General features: G+C 39.7%; 1 protein-coding gene across 1 annotated transcript; it reads right to left on the bottom strand.

The window, feature by feature from the left end:
- Nucleotides 1–9,297: 9,297 nt before the first annotated feature.
- LOC126703933 (uncharacterized) lies at nt 9,298–9,951 on the bottom strand. The gene has a single exon (XM_050402986.1). It carries the CDS (start codon nt 9,949–9,951, stop codon nt 9,298–9,300), a length of 654 nt encoding a protein of 217 aa, XP_050258943.1.
- Nucleotides 9,952–10,549: the final 598 nt, after the last annotated feature.

Raw genomic sequence — 10,549 nt, 5'->3', positions numbered from 1 at the left:
CAAGAACACTTTTTTGAGGTCTCCCAATGGCAGAAAACTCTCCTCTTGATGTCTCCACATGGATTAGGAAGCTTGGTCCCGATTTCAAGGATTCCATTGCTCCCTATGGTCTTTCTTGCATCTTCCCCTACCATCAAATTAGGGTGGATAAGCCTCTTCTTCGTGCTACTGCCAACTATTGGGTTCCTTCTTGGCATGTTTTCCTCTTCAACAAAATATAATTTTGCCCCATTATCAATGAATTTGCTATCATCATGGGTGAATCGAAGATTGATGATCTTATCTTTCCTACCATGGGTGGGGAACTTCCTTCCTTACTGCGAGTTGTGTTGGGCGTCCCTAATGCCATAGCCAATAAGTGGTGTGTCTTTGGCAAATTCAACCTCAGGCTGGTCTTTGATTATTTGTCCAATTCGGCTCTTCCTGAGGGTGAGAGGACACGATCGTACTTTCTTCATGCCTTTTGCATATGTGCCCTTGCAAGGTATTTCTTGGTTCAAAAGTCATATCATGTGGACCTTCAGATGTGCATGGTGGCTTATGAGCTGAAGAGAGGTAATCTAGTGGGCTTAATCTTGGCGAAAACTCTCATTGGTTTGGATGCCTTTAAGAGGAAGGAAGTAAGCTTTTTTGCAAGAAGTCCTCTTCTTCTTCAGGTATAATCCCTAACTTTTGCCTAGGTTCTCAACCTAGTGAGATCTCTCTAATTTTGCATGGATTGCCTTTTAGTTTTCAACCTATCAAGGCACCTTATATCATCTTTCATCATCTCTATTTTTTCTCACTCATGCTCTCCATTTTTTTTTTCCAAATATGGCTACAAGAGAGGCTTCGATTGTTTCAATCTCCTACTGTTCCCTTCTGCACCTACCTTCCTAGGCATCTTAGAGACCGCCATCTTCATTAAAATGACATGAGCTTTAGGGCTTACAGGGAGCTTATGGGTCGCCTTAAGGAGAGCGACATTTAGTGGGTTGTTGAATGGTGGCATATCTCAAGCATGGTCCATAGTTGCTACAAAGACCATTATGTGACTTTAGTTGGACTTTGTTGCTACTCTTACTACCCCACTTGTCATATCTCAATGCAATTTGGAGAGCATCAAGGAGCCCCTGATGATGAGGGTGCCTTCCACACTACAGTTTTTACCAATAGGATCTTGGACATGATTAGTGTAGCTTGGCCATGTCATAGATTGATGAAGGAAATCATTCCTCCCAAATACATCTACCCCACTGCAAGATACAAGCAATGGTTGGAGGATGACATGAAGTGGATTTTGAGGGATGAGAAAGCCTACATGAAGACTAGCAAGAAAGCAATGAGGACTGAGTGACCACCCTAATATGCCCCATATTTTACTTTTCTACGCTTTTATGATTCTTGTGTTTTGGTTTTGAATTTAATAAAGGATTGAAATGTTTCAAATCCCCTATGAAAACAGCCTTATTATCTTTTAATTTAAGCAATGAGAGAATTTCCTTTCATTATCTTTGCTTATTGTCATCTCATTTATTCATTTTCTTTTCTTTTTCCTTTGCCATGTAATTTTTGCCCACAACGTCCCTTTAGGAATTTTTGCCATGCCCATGGTCTTTTCCCCTAACTTTTGCCTAGACCGCCTTTTTGGGTTTTCAATTTAGCGGGGTTCTTTTGCCTTAGCTTTTGCTTAGGCCATCCTTTCGGGTTTTCAACCTAGTAGGCTTTTTTTTTTTTTTTTTTTTTTTTTAGATGTTGTATTTTTAGAGCCTATCCATGTTGATCAGGTGAAGCAACTCTTCCCCATCTAAATTTATGATTCTTATAGCACCTCCAGACATGATCTTCTTAATGATAAAAGGCCCAAACCTCCTTGGCTTCATCTTTCTTCTTGGGTCAAAAGTCTCATCCCTAAGCACCTTTAGGACCAAATCCCCTTCTTTAAGGTTTATTGGTTTCACTTTCTTGTTGAATGCCCTAGCAAAATTTTTTTTTTTTTTGGATACACTTATGCATGATATTGTGCCCTAGCCCTCTTCTTATCTATCAAATCTAATTGTTCATATCTCACCTTAGCCAATCCTCCTCTAGGACCTTGGTTTCCACCAACAGGAAGCACCGCCTCACTACCATAAACCAAAGAGTAAGGTGTTGCCCCGGTCAATGTACGGATAGAAATTCTATAACCCCATAAAGCAAATGGAAGCTTCTCAGCCCAATCTTTGTATGTCACTACCATCTTGGCTAGGACGTTCTTCACATTCTTATGGCTGCTTCTACGGCCCCATTAGCTTATGGATGATATGGTGAACACTTGTGATGCTTAATGTTGTACAACTCCATGATCCTTCGCATCTCCCCCTAAAAGTGGGAACCATTATAAAAAATGATCTATCGGGGCACCCCAAACCTGCATTTGATATTGTTTTCTAAAAACTGAGCCACATGCTTAGCCTTCAATATGGAATAGGAGGCTGCCTCCCACTTGGTGAAATAGTCAATTGCTACCAAAATGTATTCATGCTCATTTAAAGCCTTAGGAGCTATTCTTCCAATCACATCTATGCCTTAAACTGAGAATGGCCATGGAGAAGTCATGCTATATAACTCACTAGGTGGTACATGGTTCAAGTTGGCTCATGTTTGACAATCATAGCAATTTTTCACATAGTCCACACAATCAGTCTCCATCGTATTCCAATAATACCCTATCCTTAGGATTTTCTTGGCTAACATTCTTCCTTTCATATAAGGACCATAAATCCCTTGATGCACTTCTTCCATTGCCCTCTCGGCCTCTTCCCTCTTCAAACAACGAAGGTGTATGCCATCATAGGATCTTTTATAGAGTTGTCCCCTACATAGGATATATTAAGTTGCCATCATCCTAATCGAATGATGTTCTCTCTTATTAGCACCATCCGGATATGCCCCTAGTTCCAAGAACTTCATGATGTTATAGTACCACAGAACTTCCTATTCTTTTATGGTCGTTACTGAAGCTTTTGCTTTCCTCTTGTGCACTTCTTCATAACTTTGCTCAATCTCTAAGGGTTGTGTCCATACTCCCTTGGGTATTTCAACCATGGAGGCTAAAGTAGCTAAGGCATCTGCAAATTGATTTTGAGATTTGGGGATGATTGTGTACTCAATCTTGTCAAAGGTCTTGGTCAAGTCTTCCAAGTATTGTTGATAAGGCTTCAAATGTTCTTCCTTCACTTTCCGTAACTTTTGTGCTTGGACTATAACCAAAGTTGAATCCCCAAAAACTGCGGCCTCCTTTACCCCCAATTCTCGAAGAGCTTCCATTCTAGCAATGCAAGCCTCGTATTCAACTATGTTATTGGTTGCTTCAAAGTTCATTTTGATTGCCAAAGGTATGTGAGATCCCTTGGGAGTGATCAAGAGTATTCCTATCTCATTCCCATATTGGTTTACCGCTCCATCAAAGTACATCTTTCATGTCCCTAACTCAACATCCAAAATGTCCTCATTTGGAAAATCTTTTTTACCATCTGTAAGATTGAATTTATTCAATCATTTGTTGGCTTTATTCTATGCCAAATTTGCTTTTAATTTAGCAATTAGATACCCTGTATTTAGGTGGGATTCATGTAAGGATAGTGTGTGAGAGAGTGTGAAGAAATCTCAGAAGTGTGCAATTCAAGGGAGTCTCACAACTGGATCTTGCGAGTGGCAAGTCGCTAGAATGGCACACGTGTGAAGCATGCAAGGGGACTTGAAGGGTCACGCCAGCTATTGCACTACAGGACAAAACCTCCAATCTGGTCAGGTAATTAGCTCACGACTCAAACTTGCGACTTATTCCAATCGCGAGCTCGAGTCACCAGAATGCCCTGTTTGGTTGTAACTGACTCTTCGCATTTCTTATACACCCTACTATAAATACCCTTATACCCACGAAATGTAAAGAGCTTCCAGAAAGAATTTTGAGAGAGAAACCCTAGAGAAAAAACAAGATTGACTCATCCACAATCTTTGTCCTTTGATTCTCCAAATTCCTCTATTCTTACCCTCTCCATTGATATATCCTTTAGAGGTACAATAGCCAAATCCATATCTCACCATATCCATATATATGAGAAGGAATTTTGGTGCTTGGGAAGCAGTTTAGAAGGGACCAATTCAATTTGGTTGATGCAATGGGCTATTGTGGGATTCGGTAAGTTAGAGAAGACAAGGTTCGGCGTAACCCTGTTGAAGCAAAAAACTTAGAGAGCTTAGGTGCACTGGGTAGATTAGGCTTGGAGGATCTTCTGCTATTTATGTATCCCAACTTTATTCTCTAATGGATTATTGACCCCTTGAAGGGCGGTGGAGAGGTTTTTCGCTGAGTACTTCGATTTCCTCCTCGATAACACATCGTTATGTTATCTTTGTATTTTCATCACTCTTCCCTTACTCTTTACCTTTTAATTACTGTTGTGATTGTGATTAATTTCGGTTTGGAGTGTTTTACCAATTTGGGTTTAGCTTATATTCATCATTTCGCACATAAATTGTTGGTGTATAAGTTTGTGTTGGTAATTTTATATTTGGAGGTCTAAACGTTCATAGGTGTTTTACACACTTTTTGAACTTTCACCATCTTCCCCCTCTATGGGATTCTCGGCATAAAAATCTGACACAACACTTCTTCTGATAGTTTTCCTAGCCACATACTTCAAATCAAATTCTGCTAACAAAATCAACCATCTTGACAATCTTCTACTCAAGGCGGGTTTCTCAAAGAGATACTTTGATGGGTCCATTCTTGCTACCACCCATATTTGGAAGGGTAAAACGATATGTCTCAATTTCTGTACAGCCCAAGCAAGTGCAAAACATGACTTTTCTATGGGAGTGTACCTAGTCTCATAATCATGGAATCTCTTGCTCAAGTAATATATGGCCCTCTCATTCTTCTCATTATCTTCTTATGCGAGCATACTTCTAGTCACATCCCCTATGATAGAGAGGTATAGGAGTAAGGGTTATCCATGTTGTGGAGGCACTAGGATAGGTGGGTGGAGGAGATACTCCTTGATAAGTTCAAAGGCTTTTTTTCACTCATCATTCCATGTATATGGTTCATTCTTCCTTAGGAGTTTGAAGATGGGCTCACACGTAGAGGTGAGCTTGGCAATGAATTGACTAATGTATTGTAGTTGACCTAAGAAACCCCTAATCTCTTTCTCACTTTTGGGTGGAGGCATTTCCAATATGACTTTAATCTTGGATGAGTTAACTTTTATCCCTTTATCACTCACTAGGAACCCTAATAACTTTCTAGAGGTTACCCCAAAGGTGCACTTTTGTGGGTTCAATCTGAGCCTATACTTTTTAATCCTCTCAAAGAAATTCCTCAAGTTTATGGTGTGGCTTCCTCTATCCCTGGATTTCACTATTATATCATCGACATACACCTATACCTCATTATGCATCATATCATGTAACAAGGCCATACCATCCTTTGGTAGGTTGCCCTAGTATTCTTGAGGCCAAACGACATCACCGTGTAACAATAAATTCCTTATTTGGTAGTGAAAGTGTTTTTGATCATATCTTTAGGAGCCATCTTGATTTGGTTGTACCCTGAGAAACCATCCATGAAAGACATTAAAGCACTTCCCGTCGTGTTATCCACTAAGATATCAATGTGAGGGAGAGGAAAGTGTTGGGAAATTTAGACCCCAGTTGAAAGAATTAACAATTTTTAAACCTAAGTTGTTAATTAGATTTATTATGAAAAAAACTTGTTAAAACAAACAAACAAACATCAATATCATGTCAAAATCATGCAGCGCAAGAAAAAAAAAAAAAAAAAAAAAAAAAAAAAAAAAAAAAAAAAAAAAAAAAAAAAAAAAAAAAAGACAAGATATGATGACCCAGGAAAACCAATGAAACCAACCAGTTTCACAGTAAAAAAACTGAGGGGAAACCTTCCCAAAAAGCAATCCACTATAGTAAAGAGAAGTTTCAGATCTAGTACAAAACCTTTATCCCTAGACTTTACAATCCCCGTAGATGAACTCACAGCAGAAACCTTCTATCGCTTCAGAACCTCTGAACTCTTCAATATATGAATGTCACCCTTTGATGCACGAATCCTAATACGTGACTAACCAATTGTGCGGATCCCAATATGCGACTTGATCACCAACTAGAAGAAGATGTTCGCTGCAAAGTTTTTCACTTCATCAACAATGAAGATCAAGAAGCACTTGGTTACAAAACCCTAATGCGCAAAGATGCAGTAGCTTCTTTCAGAGGGAATAAGGCATCAGTCACCTTTTGCATATGTTCTCCTTGTATTCTCTTATGTGAAAACCTCTAAAATAAGCCTTATATAGGTCTAGGGTTATGAGAAAAGAAACCCTACACAAATACAAAAGCCTAACCCAAAAATCAGATCTAAAAATTCTGATTTCCGTAACCTCGATAGATAGCAGGTGTCAAGCTTTAAACCTCGACAGATACAGCTATCGAGAAGCTATCAAGGAGCTGTTAAGGAGACAGAAGCTTTCTCGATCGATCCACCAGCTATCGAGAGGTGTCGAGCTATTTGTCTGTAGCAGTCGAGAGGTGTCGAGCAGCTGTTGAGCTATAATGATTTTGCACTCTGAACTTGTTTTCTTGAACAGACTTGAAGGCTTCAATACTTGATCTTGAAACAAGGTTTCTTGAAGTATTTAAAGACATCCTAAATCTACCCAAATACAAGTAAAGTGCATTTTGTCAAAGGATAAGCCAATTACATAAAATCATGACATATGTTCTTAACATGTTAAACACATATGCCCTAACAGAAAGTCATCCTTAGGACATGCCTTGTTCAAGTCCCTAAAATCCATACACGTCCTCACCTTCCTATCTTTCTTAGGTACGGGCACGACATTGGCTATCCATTTGGCTTGGTGTACAATTTGATGAACCCCACTTTTAATTGCTTAGTGACTTCCTCTTTGATTTTTAAGAGCCATTCAATCCTCATTCTTCTCAATTTTTGCTTGATGGGCACCATATGATCATGAGTATCAATGTGATATTGAGCTATCACGAGGTCAATTCTAGGCATATCTTCATAGGACCATGCGAGCACCTCTTAAAATTCCATGAGGAGTTCTTGAAGATCTTTCTTTTCTTTTTCATTTAGAGTTGAGTCGATTTTAATTAAGCGTGGATTCTCATCATTGCCCAAATTAATAGTTTTAAGAGTTGGTTCCATAGGTTCAATTTTCTTTTCCAATTGTTTATTAATTTTATTTTCAAATTCATTTGAATCATTTAAGTGCAAAATTTCAATGTTATGAGACACAACAAAGTAAGCCAAATCATAATTCATCTTATTGAAAATATTGAAAAGTACATTTGAACTTGCATTACAAAACTTTTTCCCCACATTCTCAGAAAACCCAACCCAAGTCCAATTATTAATGGGCCCCACAATAGGCATGATGAATTTGGAAGGATCACTTGGCTCTTCATTGGTGATGGTGAACACGTCTGCACTTGTTTTCATCATGGTCTTCAATGCTTCAAAATCCATGTTCACCCAATCGACCTCTTTGTTGTATCTCTTTGATCACCATGGTAGGTTTCTCCTTGAAAGTGTGTTTTTCAATAAAGAACATCTCCTAACCAGGATACACCCTTCCATCTTTACTTACCCAAGGTTCGGGGAAGCCACAATAAGGAAAGTCTCCCCCTTCTTTCACAAAGTTCCCATTAAGAGTGTCATGGATTTTCTTGACTCTATTGCAGCATTCAAAGAATCCTAGACCATCCTTGGTCACTTGAGTCTTGATATTGGGGAACTCAACTACCCCTTTTCCTTCTTTTCCAAGGCCAATACCAAGCATGTATCTCATGTTCTTCATCATTGCAATCACCTCGTGGCCACAATATGGGAACAAATCGGTACATACCTTTCATCCTTCAAACCATAGTCAACCATATTCATGGACTCAAAGCCACTCATTTAAAGCTCACTCCCTCCTTCCTCGAGTCCACAAACTAGTGCTAGGATCTCACCATCTCCAAGCACTATGGCAACCTCTCAATTCCATGGAATCTTCATCTTCTGGTGTAGTAAGGAGGGGATTGCCTCATTGGGGTGAAGCCAAGCCCTTCCCAAGAGAAGGTTGTAATTTGGGGTGATGTCCATGACATGAAATTTCACGATAGTTTCTAGTGGTCCAATCTTACAAGAAGCCTTGAAAGTACCTATGACCTTCCTTGAAATGTTGTCATATGCCCTTACAGTCAAGGGAGAAGAAATGGTGGTCTCCATGTCTAGGCCAACAGTGAGGGCGGTCTTAAAAGGACAAAAATTCAAGGCAGATCCATTATCCCATTGGAACCTTAGCACCCATGCATTCAATGGTGATTTGCAAGGGCCTAGGGTGAGTAGTTCCTTTGGGAGGGGGATCTTCATTGGAAAAAGCAAGGAAAGGGTGTGAGGAACTCTTAACTCCTATGAGAGACAAAACTTCTTATGGTGTAGTTTCTATAGGCATTTCCTTCCCATTCAAGGTGTCCAAGAAAGTCTTACGGTGCTTTTGAAAGGCCATAAGCAAGCCCCATACGGACACATTAGCTTGGTTCTTCTTCAATTGCATTAAGATCCTATCTTTTTCTTCTTTTCCTCTAGGTTCTGTGAGCTTGGACCCTTTCCCTAGGTCCCTACTAGGATGGTCTTTTTTCCAAAAGGATGGTTTGTAGTGTTTCCCACTCCTAGTGATATTTGCTACATTGTCCTCCAAACCCCTCTTCTTTAATTTCATCACTCCTTTGGGAAGTATTCCCCATATTGCTATCACTTCCTTTAAGACTTCATCTTCTTCATCCCATATTCCTTGGACTTCCATAGCATTGATATTGACATTTGTAGTTTCCATCAACTTTAAGCAATCCCATTCAACTTCATCTACTTGCACCCAATTTTGATATGGAGAGGGAGTCCTATGGTAATCGGGCAAAGGGTTCTTTCTAATGGTGGATTTGGTAATGATGTTGGGATTTGGGAGGGTTCCATTGTCTATGAGGTCTTGTATCTCATGTTTAAAGTGGTAGCAATTGTTGGTTTTATAGTCGAATTTTTGGTGGTAATGGCAATACTCATTGAGGTTCCAAGTGGGAGGTATGGGATTAGGCATGGGTGTAGGGTCTAAAGGCTTGATGAATCCTTTGGAAGATAGGTTTTCATATGCTTGGGTGAGGGTCATTCCTAGGTCTAAGAATTCTTGGCAAACTTTTTTTAGGTAGGCTAGTGTTTGTTAGGGTATGATGGTGCTTACATTTACTAGTTTTGGTGCTTTAGTGGTGGTCCTTCCTCCATGTCTTCTTAGTTGGAGGCTTGCTTTCCCCTTTTTCCAATTGTCCATTGTTGAGAGCATCTTCGATTCTTGTCCCACAATCACATAGTTCTCTAAATAAGCTAATAGATGATGACAAAAGCCTACTATTATAAACCGAAAGTAAGTTCTTGATGATCGTGTTCATTTGGTCTTTTTCATTTGGCCTATTGACCATTCTAGACACCTTAGTCTTCCATCTAGTCATGTATTTGGAAAATGTCTCCCCCACACCTTGCTTGGTAGTCTCTAAATCCCTTAAAGTCACATCAATCATGGTGTTGAAGATGAATTGGTCCACAAACAACTCCACTAACTCATTCCACACCTTAGTTTTGCTTGGATCAAGGCTACAATACCACCTTGATGCACCTCCCATGAGTGAGAAGGGAAATGCATGCAAAGTTTGCTTCTCATCTAGCCCTTTCATTTCAACAATGCTTAGATATCTTCTTATGTGTTGCTTTGGATCCCCAGTCCTATTAAACTTTTCTGCATCGAAGATCTTGAACTTGGGAGGCAATGCAATAGGAGCCTTTGAACTTACTCCTCCCATATTATAAAGGTAATCATCCATTCCTTGTGCCTTACGAAAGGCAAGTTGCATCTTCTCCATTTTTCCCCTCATAGCTATAGTTTATGTGGTGAGCTTCTCAAATTGTTTGTTTTTTTCATTTTCCACTTTGTCCTTTTCGTCCCATTCTTCATCTTCCTCCTCATCATCACGAATTTCCACATGTGGAGGCTTCTTGAGCTTAGATTCTTCCAACCTCGTGAGGCGCCCTCCCATTCTCTTAAGGGCCTTTCCATGTTTGTCCAAAGCCTTAAGGATTCTTTATGCCATTGGGTCTTCCATGGAGGCAGCCATTGTTTCTTGGGGGTTTTTTTCTTTTTCTTGGTGTGTCCTCTATCTTGATTAAGCGTCTTCCTTTCTCTTGAATCCAAATGGGAGTAGGGACGTGTTTTCTTGACTTTGGCGATGCAATGATGCCTTGTTCATATGTCTAGATCTATATGTTGATTGCTATGTCATGTGTTTCTATAGCCCTTTTTGTCCCTTGATATCTCTCTTTCTTGTGTTTTGGCCCTCATTGGTGGGATGTAGATCAAGATCCTGTGGTCTAGGCCTACATCCATACACCTAGGCCTATATCAAAGGGTTTGGATAATTTCCTTTGCATGTCCATGTTTGCTTGCTTGTTTCTATGCTTTAT

This window comes from Quercus robur, chromosome 10 (assembly GCF_932294415.1).
Source record: "Quercus robur chromosome 10, dhQueRobu3.1, whole genome shotgun sequence".
In the NCBI taxonomy this organism is placed as follows: Eukaryota; Viridiplantae; Streptophyta; class Magnoliopsida; order Fagales; family Fagaceae; genus Quercus; species Quercus robur.
Note: the sequence above shows the minus strand (reverse complement) of the source record. Positions and strands in the feature narration are given on the sequence as shown.